General features: G+C 39.2%; 1 protein-coding gene across 1 annotated transcript; it reads right to left on the minus strand.

The window, feature by feature from the left end:
- Positions 1-3,937: 3,937 nt before the first annotated feature.
- wfdc1 (WAP four-disulfide core domain 1) lies at positions 3,938-14,814 on the minus strand. The gene is made up of 6 exons (XM_088417187.1): positions 14,394-14,814; positions 7,456-7,651; positions 7,292-7,375; positions 6,046-6,186; positions 5,263-5,313; positions 3,938-5,182 (listed from the first exon to the last, which is right to left on the minus strand). Exons 1-6 carry the CDS (start codon positions 14,484-14,486, stop codon positions 5,127-5,129), a joined length of 621 nt encoding a protein of 206 aa, XP_088273313.1. The 5' UTR covers positions 14,487-14,814; the 3' UTR covers positions 3,938-5,126.
- Positions 14,815-18,175: the final 3,361 nt, after the last annotated feature.

An 18,175-nucleotide genomic window follows, 5' to 3' on the forward strand; every position in this document is an offset into this window, starting at 1 on the left:
CACTCACTCACTCACTCACTCACTCACTCACTCACTCACTCACTCACTCGCTAGCATACGGGTTAAAAATGTCATTTGCCCACGTTTTCATGCTTAAAAGGGTACTCAACTTTTTGTTGTTGTGTTGTTTTTGCTGGTAAACTGTATAAACTGGTCTCTACTAATGTTGTGTGGATGTCCTGGTCATTATTTTTAACATTTTAAGTGTAAGTTAAGTGTATGTTTGTTGAAAGGTTGAATTTGAGGGGAAAACGGAATGTCCGTGTGGCGCCATCCTCAGGTTGAACACCGGGATAAGCACTACAGTATTTGGTTGTCAGTCATTTTCTTGACTATGGGGGTGATTTGGTGAATCTGACGTTGTCGCCCAGTCACTGTGGCATATACAAGCTTCTGTCTTTTACACAACTCCTTAGCAAGTTGAAGTTGTATTATTTGGGCTTGCAAATTTATAGATTTTTAGGTTAGCAATTTATACGCATGGCATTTGGTTAGTTTATTAAGCCTGTCGTACTGTATAAATTATTAGGATCGCAGTCTAAAGTATCAACCATAGCCAGACCATACCCAACCCTCTCCTCCTTGCAAACGCAACAGTTCTCTAGACTGCCATGTTGAAGTTTGACATGTTGTCACCATCTGGGTGGAATTTCAGCTTCCTTTTGTATTCTTTCACTGCTTTCCCTTTGATGTAAAACACCTTTGACGTAAAGATCAAATTATTGGACAAAATGCCCCAAAATGTCATCGTTAATGTTTGGGTTTTTCTTCTCTTGCCAAGATTATGCAACTCACTACATAAAAAGAAGTATGATTTTGTTTACAGACCCTCTCTGATATGTTTGGTCCTCTGGAAATAAATGTAAATGTGAGCTTTGTCACACATGTAATATGAGAGTTTTTAGCCTTTAAGTGCTACGTCTCCAGTCACCTTCCACAGCAAACCCAGCAAGGTGATCCTCCTTTGTCCTGCTCCAGGGACACACAGACAAGCTATTGCCTTCAAATCACAACAACTACACCAAATTGCAGGGCTTAAATGATGACTCTATGTATCATCCAGACAATATAGGTACTGAAACGCTTGTTGTCTTAAGGTGTCAAACAATGGTGATCGTATTTCGCATAGTGGCAGTTAGACATACGGGATAACATTTAGAGTAGCCTACGTGAAGGCCACTTAGATGTTAATTGCATTACTGCCAAAGACTCAAGTGTAATCTTTTGAATTAGCATGCAGACCTTTGTCAATCACCAGATGTCATGTAGATTGACACACATGCAACCGCGGCCTGTCCTTGTGCCACTTGTAGTGCCGTGGCTCTCTTTCGCGCAGCTGGCGAAGGGATGAAATCCCACTCAAAATGCAATTCACTATCAGTCTATGATTGACTTTTGACAGGTCTTAGGCAGTCTGCTGTTCCCTCCAGTTCAGGTAGTATAGCCTCCCAACTTCTTCTGTGAGACTGAAAACAGTAAAAGAAGTACAGAAAATATACAGATACTCCTGTATGGTCCACTGAAATATTAACAAAGCACTAAACACAAACTATCTTTAATTATTTTTCTGTGATTGATCACATTAAATCAAACATCCCACAGTTAACATTGACATATATCGTCAGGAAGGTTCTAATTGTAGATTTAAATTGTGTCAGAATATGAATAAATCGGTGACTCAAACATGGTAAGCAACCAGATCTTTTTATATAACATTTTAGATAACACCTCGCACTTTATTACACAATTCTCCTGAGCCTATGGCGATAGAAGGAGAAGGTGCTATGGGGGAGGATGCTGGCATACGCTACGTAGCAGTCCTCTACAGCATGACTCACTGTTAAAGGAAAACAGACACGAGATGCAAGCGAGGAATTCATTAACAAATCTTCTTGGGTGGCGACTGGCAAGCCACGATTCCTTTTATATCCAATTAATGTTTAGCTTTTCCAGCACTTGAAAAATTTGGCTGCGTGTGCTGCATGCAGCTTCTAAATTGCTTGGTGAAGCAGTGGGAGTGATATTGCCATTTAGATCTGAAAGGATGCTGCTATGATACCACATGGAAATTCACGTGCAGTGATGCCTGAGCCATGTGACAGCCCCCAACAACAAGACACATGCTGTTCTGTTGTGCAAGGCATGGGAAACTAGGGTGCACAAATAAATATCATCCACACTCACACATGTTGAAGTGAGAATAAGCACAGTTGATCTAATAGTGGATTATATCATAATAGTAACCCCTATCACTGTGCTCAGTGACACTGATATCAGCGTGATGTTCAGAAGAGGCGAGAGCTCTCACTAATAGCTGATGTTTATTCGGATCTTATATGAACAAGACAAAGATGTGATGTGAAACCTTATCAGGGTCAGTGGTTCATCAAAATAAAATATGCACAGTCCCTGTGAGGCAACGTGTCCAGCCAGTTGCCCATTGTGCACTTAAACAAGCACAGGCCAATATGTACCACTTGTTTGCATCCAGATCTTTCAACAACTTAACAAAGGCTTGATGGCCACATTCTTAACTGTTGTGTGAACTGTTCATAATTAGAAGCCTTTAAATCAATGGTCAAAACCCCTAAACCAATCTTAAGGGCTTGAAATGTGTCTCTTTCTCATTTTTAACTCAGGCAAATATCTTGAGGACACACATTTACACATATCTGTTTGACACCTGCTCACATGGTGGCTTAGTTGGGCTACTTCACTGCAGGTTTCTGAGTCAGTCAATCAATTTGTGGATTTTTTATTAATGCATTCAAAACTGTGTTTTGAGGTTTTATGCTGTACTGTATTTGAATGGTTAATTTTATGCAAGAGGGGGCATCACAGTAGGTCGTTATTATTCATGTAGTTGGAGAGGTTATCTTTTATTTCTTTTAAATGATATACATTTGAGCAGTAACATTTATTATATATATATATATATATATATAATTATTATTATTATTATTATTTAAAATATCTTATCATATCTTTTGTACATTGGCCAGTGAAACCCCCAACAGGGAGATTCAGTGAAGCGCTATTTTGATCACACTGACATCTACTGGACAAGTGTAGACTTGGCTATATAAACGACATATGTATTAGAGAAACTCCCAAAATAACCGTGAATTATGGATGAAAATGATAAATCATTCATGGAGTTTGTTTGTATGTTACAATGCAACGTAGTTTATGATGGAATCTTACTGAATACAATTGTTTTGTATCAAAGAATGTTTGTATGATCACAAATCAAAATTAAACGTCAGTTGTATAGTTCACTTTCAGCCACTGACAATATAAGTAAAAATGAAATACACAATTGAGGTTTTGTGGGTTGCTAGAGGTGTCCGCAAATATAACCAGTCAGCCACTGTGCCTCTGTAAATTTTGGCGGTCTGCATACATGTTCCATCCTTCCGCCTGAGTTTGAACATCAGCAGCCATCATTGAAGTGTATTTTATCGTTGATTCAATATTTCATTATTAAGTCTACCAGAAGTATGATACATTAGAGTGAGATTAAACTACAATACAACTAATATTTTTAATCAATGGTTGTTTGTTTACAACTGAGGCAACTAAAACTCAATATTTTGTTTCCCTTAGCAAGGGTTTGTAACATTAAATGTCAAGAAGGCAACCTGCATTCCACAGCTATATCTCTCCTTGTATATATACGTATATATACGTTGGTGATGTTGTACTGTATGAACAAACATTCCAAAAGCCCCTTGACTTTTGTTTACAGTAGGTCACCAGTATGTTAGTTTTGCATGAAGTGGACATTTTGAACCTTCTTGGAACTTTTTCTTCCCCTCCAAAATATGTGATTCAGAATTCCCTCGAATGAAATCTGATGACAAAATAGCAGTTCTGATTCATGCTTTATATCTGGAACTTTTCCTCCTTAAAATGACATGACACATCACTCTTTTGTTTCACATGTGCTTTATTTAGGTAAAAACAAGAGAGCACCACAGTTATTGTTACGGCTTTTGTTCAACACATTCATCTTATTGTGTGCATTTGTATCGTAAACCAGCTTATTCTGCTGTTAACTATTGTAGGCAGAAAGAACCTGAGCAACATCAATGTGGCACGATCACATATTTCTGTTTTAAGGCCAGGTGTCAGGTAACATTGCACTGGTCAAGCAATTCAAGTCCACAAATCAAATTCCTACGGTGTGTATTACTTGTGATTCATACGTTGCCAGTTCAAATCTGTCGAATTTACGAATATCTAAAGATATAACTACTTTGTGTGGAAATGTTCAACTTGCCCGTGAACCATTCCAGCTTTCAGGGCAGGAAATTTGGCCTTCAGAGTGCAAATGATCATTTTCAAAACAGATGGTCTTCCTTTTCCCCCCACTGACCAGCCTTAAATCATACAGTATAAGCTATACAACTGGTGTGTTCAGGTATTTAAGATGCAACCGATCAGCAAAACTGTCAACTTATAAGAGACTCTAAATGGTGGAATATAGAGATGGTCATTAAAATTCCTTAAGTAACAGCGAAAGAAATTAACAATCAACCAACCTATGGTATGCATGGATATGGCACAACAAAGTTGACACTCCAAAGACCTTAGCGTATTTGAGACAAAGTCAGCAGTGCCTCTGTTGGTTGCAGCCATGTAGTGCACTCCATTTGGCCCCATTTACTATATGACGCAATCAACAATTTTACTGCACCAGTTATAATGCCCATCCCTATTTCCAAGAATTATTTTGAACATTTATACTGGAAATAGCCCATCCGCACAATCTATAATTCGTCACACATTATATGTTGAAAAAGTAAAGACCAAATACATGAATAATGGCAAATTAATATTAACCATCCTTGACTATGAAATATTTGGTAAGCAGCATTGATGTCCTCACTTCTCCTTTACGCAAAGATGATAAAAGATGTGTAAAGGTGCCATCTTTCTTTGGCTGTGAGATAAAAATCTGCCTGAAGTTAGGGCTTGGTGAGAGGAGGTAGAAGCATTTAATTTCTGTGATGAAAAGCACCTTTAACATGAATGCAAATGGTGGGACTAATATCAGTTTCATTTGTGAGGTTATAACATAAAATGTAAAGTGTAGTCTGAAAGCCAATTAAAGGACACGTTTCTTATCCCAGGTGCTTGTGATGTTTCTCATAGCCCACCGCATTGTTTGTCCTAGTACCTACAAGAAAAAGTGACAAGTCAGTTAATGCTTCGGAATGGTGGCAGTGAGCTTCAATTTGTTCATATTATCTCACTTACCTAAGTAGTCCTTGTAATCTTTAAAAAATTTGTGCCGTAAACCCCGTCCATCTAAAAAAAGGGATTAAAATCATATCTCCGCATGTCTAAATGCATACTTTGATTTTGTGCTTTGTATTGCTTAGAAAATGTACATGAACACTGAAAAATGCTTTTGTGGATTCAAAATATGTGCAGCAAAATATGGACTAAGGACTGTAGGACTACACATTTCATTAGGGCAATCCAGGGATGGCAGGCAGTTGTTCAAATAGGATTCTATGAAATCATGGCTGCATCATCGCTTTCTAGCTATGATTTTCTTACATTGCGAAAGTTGAACATTTCACGACCAGTAATGACAAAAATGGCTGTATACAAAGGCAGATTCTGCCAGTGCTTCAATAAATCCCTCTTTTGAGTGGTAATACTGTACTGGTTTAGCATGATCAAGTTTGCAGGTCTCCAGACTGGAATGCAGTCTAGACACCCGACTGCTGTGTGCAGTATATGAATGAAACGTCATACATTTCATAGCAGCTCGACAGTAGAAACTAGATCTTTGACTGTGCACTTTGCATCAACAAACTCCTTAACAGCATACATGAACCATTGACCAATTTTGAGTTCCAAAGTGCTTATCGTGCGCAACATACAGTAGGAAACAAAACTGTCAAACACCACTTTCTGTGATCTAAAGCCCTCGATTCAAATGCAGGAAAATCAATCCATCCGTCAATCCATTTTCTCCAACCGCTTATCCTCAATCCTGCATTTAAGTCTGTGAGAGTGCATGAATTCTACCAGAGTTGGCCCGCTGCTTGATGCATTGTCCCCGGTTAGGGATGCCAGTGGCAGGGTTTCCTGGGTTGATGATGTGGCACTCATAGCCTGTAGGACAGTGGAGAGGCTCGTCGCCATCCTCTGTTGTACTGCATGCCTCAGCTGCTCATTGACAATACACACACACACATGTTGATTATAAGATAACACTCGACATAAAATAAATGAATCAAAATAGTTTTCACTAAGCAAAGGATGAACTTAACTGGAAACAAACAAATACATTTCTGAAGTGATTCAATTCTGAAATGCACATTTTTGTTTGAATGAATGATTTAGCAATGACACAATATAGCACATTGAGATTTTTATGAGAAAGGCTTCTCTTCAGTTGTGTGTGTTTGTTTTTCAGAAAGCTCGCATGTTTAAATTTGTTTTCAATTTTAAAATTTCAATTTTGTAATAATTAGGAATAAGCTATTATTTTAAATGATCAGGCCCATTATGCTCCAGTCTTTTGTTGTTGTTTTTCTTGAATTTGTCTTTAAGGTTGTATTTTAAGAACTTTCTTTTTTGTGTGTGTATGGAGGGGGGAGGGGGGGTACCTTAAGTAAAAAGTCTGCAAAACCCTGCATCAATGCATTCTAAACTTAATAGCTTAACACTAGACTTACCAAGACTTCTATTATGCGATTCTTTGTTTTGTCTAGTCGACTAATAAAGCTAGGCCTCCTACACCAACCCGACAGCTGGCTGTCGCAGCCCCCAGCTGTGGAGGGTCAGGGGTCAGGTCTGAAAAATGATGTGGAACACAGTACGCGTGAGGCCGACTCCTATGTACCTTCTGCGCATGTGTTTGGAGTTGCATGAATAAAACATAGAAAATCAGATGTATGAAGACTTGTAATCTCATAAGTGCATAGATACAGTAGTCAGTATCATATTTTTGCTTGAAGCCAAACAATCAATAATCAGTGCAAAGTAAAAACATTTTCAGCTTTGTTAGCAGGATTTACTGTAGACGAGACACTGGCTAAGGCAATAGGTCATTCCACTCAGCCCCGATGTCCGGTACTTTGCATTCACATTTACATTGGAAACATTTCTTCTCGTGTCATTTGTGTTGATTTTAAGATTTTTAAATCTAATGCAAATGCCAATGAAGTTAACATTTGGTGGAGCTCTGTAATTGTTAGTTCGTTATTTTGAAAGGTAGCTCCAGGCTGACAATGCAACCTTTCCAAAACCTGGCCATTAGCATGCTCACCCTGCAGCACTTCTTCGGGACCATCCAGTAGCCAGCCGTTGCCCCCCAACCACCGAGGCTTGGGCTGCACTAGCCAATCAAGGACTACTCGTGATGACACAGACACAGAAATAGTTACATATTCATGAACGAGTCAATGCACTGAACTTGTTGTGTCCACAGACCTGGTGGGGGCTGAACAGACTCCAGACATGCATAGATGCAGCCATTGTAGCAACAGCGTTTGTGGCGCTCACATTCTGAGTCTGAGCGGCAGCCTGGCACCTCACAGGCCCTCTCTGGGAGCATCTGAGGAGGTGGCGGACACCGGTCATTCTTCTGGTGCTGGTTGGACTGTGGGTGGTTGGGATACTCGTAGTCCTGGGAGACCACAAAATAAATTGCTGTGAAATTGAGAAAGGTGAATTTGTGTTTGTAAAACCGACCACTATAGAGCACTAGAGAGCACTAGACCACCAGAGGACAGCAAAGTGCACGATGGCGATAAGTGTAGGATTGAATCTCCTCGCTGCTGTCTCCCTGGAAAGCCTATTTTGGTTAAAACACCCTTTGAAAACACGAATATCCTATACCTAAACATTACAACTCATGCTCATGTTTCAAGTGCCATTTGGCACAAGATGCTAAGATACAGGAGGAAAATGACAACAAAATGCAAAAAATATATTGTGCTACTGTTCTTTTTTTATGTACATAAAATAACATCTGAGTTATTAGAATAGAATAGAAGCTTATTGTCACTGTCACGTGAATGATGTTCAGCATCTCCCATATCGTCTCCCTGACGATATGAATGAACTCGTGGAGTGAGGATAAACAAAAAAGGTGAAATAACTGAAAATATATTTTATATTCTACTTTCTTCAACATAGTCATCCGTTACCGATTTGAACATTCTTGGCATTCTCACAATGAGCTTTGAGTGGTAATCAACTGAAATGGTTTTCACTTCACTGGTGTTCCTTATCAGGGTTGATTAGTGGAATTTCTTTCTTTATCAATGGGGTTTCACCATCAGTTGTGTTGTGTGTAAATTACTACGACTGTAAGCTTTGTATTAACCTGACATACACACACCTGACATGACACAACATAACTAATGATTGTGAATAATTAATTGTGGCTGATTAAAAAAAAAACAACGAGTGGCCATCATTCCTCTAGAAAGGTTGAGGAGAACGGAGAAGTGTCCAAACATTTGGATTGTAATGTATGTACACCTGAGTAACTTTGATGTCATCTCCAGCAATTGGCAAAATTGCCATCCCCTGAAATGGATAAAAATGGGTGGATTTTGCTGCTTAATTCACATTTCCCAAACATAATACCGTGGTTATATTAGTAGAGTTCCGTATAGGAAAGAAAATATTTGGCTTGATTTCCCCTCGAATTACATTGAGTTCGAAACTTTTCGCTGGTGCTATCTATGTACTACTGTGTCCAGCCACAATTTTCAAAAGACCATTATGCTATACATTTTATGCTGTTTGTCCGTGAAGCACCCAAGATGACTCAAGCGCTCAGTTTGAGGACTTGACCCCGTATTGCTATAGTACAGCATGCACAGCGCCTTATAAAAGTCTTGACCTGGTTTAGGAAGGTTGTTTACAGTTGGAAAACTCACATATTTCCATGGTGAATCTGTGAGTGAACAGAAAGTAGGCCACAAAACCCGAAGGCAAGCAACTTCTCACGTCAAACACCTTGGCGGCTTTGACAAACATAAATTTTCGAGGCCCGGGTGTACACTTGCATGAAGCCAGGAATGCACACGCTGCTGCGGACATCTGCTCTTGTGTGTGAACGTGATGGAATGTGCATCACAGCCATTGTCTCTGTGGTTTGATGTTGCAAAAACTTGGATTCTGTTATTTGAGGCTAGCATTCCTTTCTGGAGTTAGGTCATTTTTCTTAAAAATGCATTTTCTCATCTTTGCGAGGGAATAAACTCATTGCCCTTCTAGTATTTTATACAGCTGACTGTGCAATTCCATCTGCAAATTCACAACAGCAACAATATAACAAAAGAAGGAGCATAAAGGATATTTTAGGGTGTTTATTGATAATTTCATTTCAGGGGTAGCTTTGAATGAGCCGTTGAACTGAAAATATGGTCAACGGTCTTTTAGGGCATTATTTTAATAAATCTTTATCTTACTTACAATTCTGATGCTGATTTTTGAGTTTACAATTTGATGCAAACCAATTTTTGATTCAAAACGATTTGATTGACAATGACTTCTACTTTAGTCTATCCATAGATGTACAAAGAATCATCATGATCTATTCCTGTCTGCTTTGCAATATAGAATGACAAATGAAGACATGGAAGTATCTTGTTTTATATTGATATACTTTGAATTGTAAAGAAAGTGGATTTTTCCACAAAAACTGCATGTTGTGGTCCCAGCTGCTACCCTATTCATTGTTTTGATTTCCTGACATACCGACCACTCGAATGGAAAACGGAAGCCTTGTTATTTCATTACCAAATGTAAATGTAAGTGACTTGATGGACCATTCAGTGAATTAAGTAAAATGTCAAAGTCATTTCACCTCATCATTCTTTTTCATATTTGACAGCTTTTATAGATTGATGGAAAACCTACATTGTTTAGATATGCAGTTTTTTGTATCGATTCTGAATCGTAGTAAAAGAGAATCTGGATTCCTGTGTTATTTGATGTTTTTTGGGCACACCTCTCGTGATGAAATCATGTTAACTTGGGGCCCCGTATACCAAGTTAATATAAATAGTATGGCAAAGAACACCTGCATATTCACGGTTCACCATTTTCAATTACTGTTTTGTGGATATTTTTGTGGAAATCCGTGCCCCAAACTCACTGATTTGCTGTTTTAGTACTCAATAATACTGTAAATTTTGTTTGGTGACATTTCAGTTTTCGTCAATTTTAGTTAATTGCATCAAAAATACAGTGAAGTTGTAGCATAACAATGACTATGAAACATTTTTAGGGTCCAATATTTTGCTATTGGTGTCAGCTCCTTGTCCTGTTCTTATTTATTTATTTATTTATTGAAGCACATATCTAAAGCCATTAAAGTCATGTATGTTTGCTTTCTGAGGTTCTTTGGATCCATAAGTGTACTTGATCTGAAATCAGTTAATCAGCCTGCAGGCTGCACGCAAAACTTCAAACTGTGCTGTTTATTTGGCAGCGGTGACAAACATGCTCACAATCAACTTGGAAAATAAAAGCTAACAATCATTGGCACAGAGAGCGGCATCACAGTCAGAATGTGTATCTAGACACAAATTAGTCCATTCTAACATAATTTGGCAAAGTAGGCTTGATTATTATTTGGGTCCTCATTTACTACTCAATGTAGTTAGAAGGAACACTTAATATCTTAACTTAATATCTAACAACATGAATCTATGTCACAATTGCAGTATATGTTATTTCCTAATTGTAATGTACAGCAGGTATTTGTATGATCAATGTACAATGTATTCACTCATTTTTATTTCATCAGTTTGTTGTGCATAAAATAATCTACATCCAGATACATTTTAAAGTAGACGTGTGGTTTACAAAAAAGGGCATCTGGATCCAGTTGCTTTTATTTTGTGAGAACAACTAACAAAATGAATTTAAGTAAATTCACAACACATCTTTAAGTACATTTGTGCTGTCGCTTCACTGTTTTCGCTATCTTTGCTATTGTTTGAGTGAATTTTTGTGTACAGCTCTTTGCAGCGTTGATTGTTTTGCTATATAAAAAAAGTTGAGTAGACCTGGATCTGGACTACATCTATATTTATTACGATTTGTTCAACTTAGTAGTTAATTCACTGCTTTAGTGTACTAACTTTGCATTCGTGCACACGGAGCACAGTCAAACGGGACAGGATAATGGCTTAACTACTTGCTATCTTACATCCGATCTCTTCCCAAATGCTCCTGAAAAAATCTCCTACAAAATCTTGAATGTTTCCTTCCTGTTTGACTTGATGTGTTTTTTACACAGGAGACCCCATTCATTAATTTTTCACTTTACACACAGCATCACAGACCTCATTCTCAACATTCTGGCTACATCAATAGTGTAGTCATAGCGCATGACTGATTGATTATTATTATTAATTTTTTTGCCAAATGAAGTAAGTATAAGCTCTGTAATTGTCATCCAAAGTGCAGAGAGAAATGAGCTCTGGGCATCATGTAACTGATCCAAGCGCATTTGTTTACTGAGCCATGCTGGCAGGGTAGTAATTGGAAAGGCAGGTGAAGAATATCAGTCAACAAGTGAATTCAGATCTCACTTTAATGAAAAGTACATCATAAGATACATGTGCAAGTTGAACAGGTTAGACATATGGATAAAGCACCATGAGTCCTTTTTACATTTTTTAGTGACAGCAGAAGGGAATAATGGTGAGTAACTTAAAAAACATCGTGTTCCTGACTGAGTTAATGTAGCTACTCAATTTGTTTTTAATATGTATTCATTTTAACTCAGTGAACAGGTAAAAATTGTTAATAGTTTAAACAGGGACTTAGGTGAATTGACGAGGGCGGACTTTACTCACATGCACGCACACACACAAACACACACACACATAATCGCACACAATTTTTGTATACGGTCGGCTCATAGAGGCCAAGGTCACAGTCCGTGCCCAGTGTTACGTTGACAAGCAGAAACATGTCTTCCAAGTTCAGTCGTCCACAACAAGATTCTGGTTAGCTTTTGAGTTGTTGGAACTCATTTCCTTTTTCCTGCACCTACAGTCATTTTGATGTACTGTAAATGTATACAGCGTTGGTGAACAAAACTCATATACAGCGCATATACTGTAAACGCAGACATATTGTGCAACAGTTTGCTGTAATTCATCTCGTACATGTTTTATAAATATCACTTTCCTAAATGCGGAAAATGTTTTTAGTCATTCCTTGTGGGCCGAGGCCAAGCCAAGCATGTGTTTGTGAGTGTCTGCAGGGCCGCTAGCTGTCACACCAAATACAGTCCATGCAACTGCACATTTTTGTGGTAGAAGCGTCCCCTTTCGTGCATGCAGACGTGCCTGTGCAGGTGCAAGCCAGACTGTGTTATGTCTGCATGAGACTCATAATGTGCGTACATGTTGCATATTGCACATGAGGTTTTCTATGTACTTGCTTGTCTTACCACTTTTTTTCACAGAGATTCATTTTTCTCCCCTCGACCTCTTCTTTCATGTTCGTCAAACATGTTTGGCTGCGGTCTTTTGAACACTGGCACGTTGATCTACTGCAATCATTGTCTTTTAATCTTGGTCAAAAGTAGTTTAATTTGAGGAAAGGTGATGAATGGTCATAATGGTATCTGTTACCTTTTGATATGTTTATGTGTTCATCATTTTATTCATATACTGTACGATCCTGTATTTACGGTTTTTACTCGTTCCATGATTCTTTTGTGTGCTTCATTAGGTCACACATGATGGAAGTCCGACATTAATTAAGATCTAGGTTCTCAGTGACTTGCCGGAACGTCTAACCAGGCGCTCGTGCTGTAACGCCCTGCTGTCTTCCTGGCTTCTTTCCGAATCAAGTTTCTGAGTCAGTTTTCCAAGTTTAGATTTGCAAGTCTAGTTTCCGAGTCAAGTTGTTGGAAACTGCTTGGGTTGTGTTACGTTTAATTGTTGCCTATAAACACTTTTTACTTGTTCACTTCATTGTCCTGTCCTGTTCTTCTGGGTCCAAATCCTAATCCTCAAGTGAAAACTACAGTCGTGCTTGTAAATATGGAGGTGTGTGGCCAATGTTGATAACGCATTACACTTTGTGTCATTTTTATTAGGCTAGTGTGATGTTAAGCAAGGAGTAAAACTGAGAAAACCCACAAAATTACTAAGGTGTGGGTGGCCTCGTGCGACACATTTTTCCATGTCATACAGGTGCAAGAGTAAGTTAATATTAAAATCCAAAAGCAGTAAAACGTAAAATTTGTCATGTCTCTTGTGTAAATCAGAAGAAATAACTACTTGAAAAACTAGAAGTATGACTTCAGTAAGTAAATAAACCTGCTGCGTTTATGAGGTTGAAATGGTAAAAGAAATGACAGACTTTGTACATCAATGAAAAGAAACAAGGCAAATTGCTTCAGAACAGCCATCTCGGCATGTTCCAATTAGAGCAGCTCTTTGAGGCTGAAGTCCGAATTTTCAGCCCGTCCCATAAACTAAGATGGGCACACTGTGTGAGTATAAAAACAGCACATGGCCCAAGGGGAGCAGAGAAAGTATTTTTAAGCAGAGGTGAACGGGTAGCAGCTAATTCAACGGAAGAGGAAAAGCCGGCAGTGTTGTCAACTGATCAGAAAGTGAGAACATTGAAGCGCAAGAGGATGACGATGAGGCATCACGCTACACTGAACTTTTGATCACTCAGCCACACTGAGCTGAGTTAACAAGCAGGGGCCCGGTCTGGCCGCACGCACACACGCGCGCATGCTCACACACATACGGGCTTGGCATCCGGTGTGCTCTTCACTAGCTCACATGGAAATATGAAAATGGGTGACTTATTCCAACCTGCTGCACACTTCAATAGGTTGAACATGCACTTGTCTTTGTCCGTTTTTCACGCTACAAAATCAAAGCCGATCCAGCCGACTCATTCGATGCAAGCCATGTTCGGACCCTCTTTAACTTGGAAAAATTTTGAAAAAAATCCATTTAAATAAATAGGTCCCAGGAAATAAGTGTCCGGCCTCTGAAAATACGTATGTCTTTGGGATTAAATGAGTCAACCACTAAATGTGCCCAGAAATCAAATGTCGATTTCCTGTCGTGGAACTAAGTGGTTGGCGTCAGCATTTTTCATAAAGCATCATATCTAATATCGAATCTACCGTCCGATGAGACACCTGTCGCTACTTTAAGCAGTTTTTCAAAACACACGCAACAGTCAACTGCCAAACAAAGGGGAAAAAAGACAAAATAGCCATCCAACTCTGATGACCTTTCACCTCCACCTTTGCGTTCAAACAGAGCAGACATTGTGCTGTATCACCAGGAGTTTTCACCTACTCCCATCACCAAAAATAATAAATGAGGTCCTCAAATTCCTGACGTTATTATTCCCACCTTTTGGTTGAGTCCTCTTTTCCTGATTCTTCTGGCAGCACTTCCTGTGGAAAGCACCAGCAAGGACAGCAGCAGCACCAGAGTCCCCGGCATGGTCCACCTTAATTCCAACTTCTTCCTCGGAGGTGCCCCTTCCTCAATCTTCTCTCAGGTTTGTCCGTGTGAGCTTTTGCAGCTGAGACAGGCAAAGAGAATCCTCGGCGCTCATGTGCAGCCAAGATTACACAAGCACTCTCCAACAGGACCTGCCTTTATATTCGCCTGAGGAAAAGTGCAGGCCAGAAGTACACAGAAGGAAAGGGGATAGTTGAGAAGGGAGGAGGGGGAGAGGCAGTGCAAGGGGAGAAATGTAAGAGGAAGAAGAGTGGAATGGCAGTTGTCTGTGCATCAATGTTGTCTGCTGGCACACTGTGCGCACATGTCTGTGCGAGAAGGGGGTCCCAGTGAAGAGAGAGAGAGAGAGAGAGAGAGAGCCAGAGAGAGACTTCCCCCCTTGCCCTCCTGTTTCATCTACTCCCACATCTGGGGATCCTTATGTGGATTTCTAAGTTGAGAAGATGTGAAAAGCGTTTCACTGTAGTTTGCAGTTTAGATTTACATGTTGCTAGTGAGCTTTCTTGACCCCCTTGGCTGACACCGGTGTCTGAATCCCTGGGAATGGATGATTTACAAGAGTGTGGCTGGGAAAGCAGCAAAGGAGTTTTCCTGCGCTCTACTCGACGATCCTTGCAGTATAACCAAGAAGGAATAACGCATCCGTTACGCTTCTGGGAAATTGACTACTTTGCGATGTTATCTTTCCTACCTTCTGTGCTGAGATTTTTTTGAACTTTCTCTCTGCGCGTGAAGCAAAACTCGCTCGGACCCTTTTCCCCCTCCCCTTGTTCCATTCCTAGTGTCAAGCCGTGAAGGGGAGAAAGAATGCTAAGCCCGCACAAATCTCAGTCATTATTAGTTTTACAGGAACAAGCCTCATGTCATTGGGAGGCCCCAGCTACACTTGAACAAACGCTCAGGAGGGAAGTGCAGGAAGTGGCAGCAGAGAATTACAAGTACAACCCCTGGCAAAAATTTGGGAATCACAAAGCTCGGAGCACGTTCATGCAGATGTTTAATAAACACAGATGCGGCACAAAGCTAAAGTCATTTCAAATCAATTAATTCCCCGGCTATAAGAAACACTCATAGAAATAAAGGAAAAGATAGAGTAGTCAGTAACAGTTACTATTTTAGACCAAACAGAGGATTTCTTTTTTTTTTTTTAGGATCATTAAAAAAAACAAAATCAACAACAAAAGACCACAGCACACCAGAAGTACTTTGTTGCATCACCTCTTGCTTTTATAACAGCTGACAGCCTCTGAGGCATGGACTCATCAATCTGGCTCCGACTGTCTATGATTGCTTTCGCCAAGTCAGCTTTACAGTTTGGAGCCTCGTCATGGACCATTTTCTTCAACTTCAACCACAGATATTCAATTGGATTGATATCGGGACTATTTGCAGGCCATGGCGTTGACCTTATGTTTTTTTTTTTCTCCAAAGAATGTTTTCACAGTTTTTGCTCTTATAATAAGGTGCATTGTCATCCCGAGAAAGGTTTCATCATCCCCAAATGGCTTTTCAATTGTTGGGAGAGGAAAAGTGTCTCAAATGGGTGAAAAAGTGATAAGCAGACATGAGTCATGAGTGTGTGGGTAGACTGTACTTTTGTTCCGTGTGCCAGTCAAACACAGGGTCTCACCTGACATTAAGCATCGGCCTGGGTAGCTTGAGAAAAAAGAAAATGACATGATACTGTTTTCAAAGTTAACTCAGTTCTGTTTACTAACTGTTGCAGCTGAACTTTGCTGATTTTGCAACCAAACATAGAAGAGAGTCCCCGGCACAAAGACAAACAAAGGTCGTTTACGTAGTTTTAAGTGGAGCCAAGTTCAAACAACTATATTAGTTGTATATCTTTGGCATAACATCTTAGAGAAAAAGTAACCTCCAGAGAGCCTCACAAATACTGCTGGAGTACGGTGCTGATGGGAAGAACTAGAACTTTAAGTAAGAACTTGTGAGAGTTGTTTTTATTAGAAGACTGTTAGGAAAAAAAATCCCCTTAACGATGAGTCATATTTGGTAGTTTTTTGTTCCACCGTTGAATTTTAGAGGGAAAAAAAAAAGCATCCAGTTAGGGATGAAAGACAGCTGTTATATCAGTATTGTACAATAAATATTTTGTGCTTAGTGATTTTATCTTAAAGATTATATTCAATATCTGCGTCTATCTTTTTAGAAAATCTTTTTGAAAAATGTGATTTATTTTCACGGCTTGGCGATGCAGTGGTTACAACGCCCACCTCACATTTCAGAGACCCAGTTTCAAAGACTGTGGAGTTTGGACTGGAGTTTGCATGTTCTTCCCTAGCCCGCGTGGTTTCTCTCCGAGCATTTTGGCTTCCTCCCACACTCCAGAAACATGCATGGCAGGTGTATTGACATATTAAATTGTCCTTAGGTGTGTTTTGGACCATGAATGGTTGTTCTTCTCTGTATGCCCTGCAATTGGCTGGCAAGCGGTTCAGGGTGATCCACGCCTACTGCCCGAAGTCAGCTGGGATAGGCACCAGCAAGCCTGTGGCCCTTGCGAGGAGAAGCGGCGAGACAAAATGGATGAATGGATCATCACGATGAACTTGGGGATCAATCAGTTAAAAAATATAATCGCCAGAAAGAACCAATAATAATAAATAACAGAGATGCCTCACAATTTTAATGCCATAAATATTTTATTATTATTATTATTTTTCAATTTTTTTTTTTAAACCCTTGGGGAGACTTTAGTGATGTCACAAAAAAAAAATCAGTTCATCTGTCACAGTTCACATTTACAAAAAAATCCAGTTTCCCACTGTTGTCATTTGAATGTTTGTTTCCTGACCTCTTCTCACATATATCATTAATCCTGCCAAACTGCTATTTTTGGAACGTATACATTCATATTTCATAAATAGTTGTGCTCATGTGCGTGAAAGTATGCAGGTCACGCTTGCCTATTTATCATCAAATTTAAACCTAACAGTTACAGTATGTAAGAAATTATGGTGAAGAATACAATACTATAATATTCATTACTGATGACTGGGCATTTTATTTTTAAGATGTCTTCTCACAAAGAACTGTTGATATCTTAAGTTCTCTCTGCAGGGTGACGAATGACTTTTATCAATCCAGGGCACACATACAGTATGTAAAAGTGATCGTAATCCCTGATGTAGACTTATGATGTGATCATTTTTGGCAATAACTAAGTTGATTTGAAGCAAATTGGCTACCTGTGTTCAAAATGCTAGTCCGGCTTGTGCATCTGGATATAATATGCCACTCATGCGGATCAAAAAATTTTAATGTGCTTGTTGTTTGCGTGATTTAGAGTTCTTGAATAGCAAGTAAGCATAAACAGCATTTTTGTCTAGACAGACTTTTTGTGTGGTTGTTCTCATTGGTGTGGCCGAGAAGTGTTTGCAACCATTTTCATTGTTTGAGTTAAGTCTTTATTGTGGTTTAAGCAGTGTTACAAGGAAATAAATTCGGCCACAGTGTGGAAATAACTGAACAGATCAAACAAAAATGAAGTGTTGTATGTGAAACTTGTCACACATATGTGAAAAACCATGGCATTAAGCAGGCAATTTAAAACGGGCATTTTTCGAAGACCTCACTATGTCTGATGTTAGGACAAAACACAAACGTTTGAAGTAGTTGAACATGTAATATCAACACCAACCATCTGT

This window comes from Hippichthys cyanospilos, chromosome 6, assembly GCF_059441005.1.
Source record: "Hippichthys cyanospilos isolate Australia breed blue-spotted pipefish chromosome 6, RoL_Hcya_1.0, whole genome shotgun sequence".
NCBI classification, from domain to species: domain Eukaryota; kingdom Metazoa; phylum Chordata; class Actinopteri; order Syngnathiformes; family Syngnathidae; genus Hippichthys; species Hippichthys cyanospilos.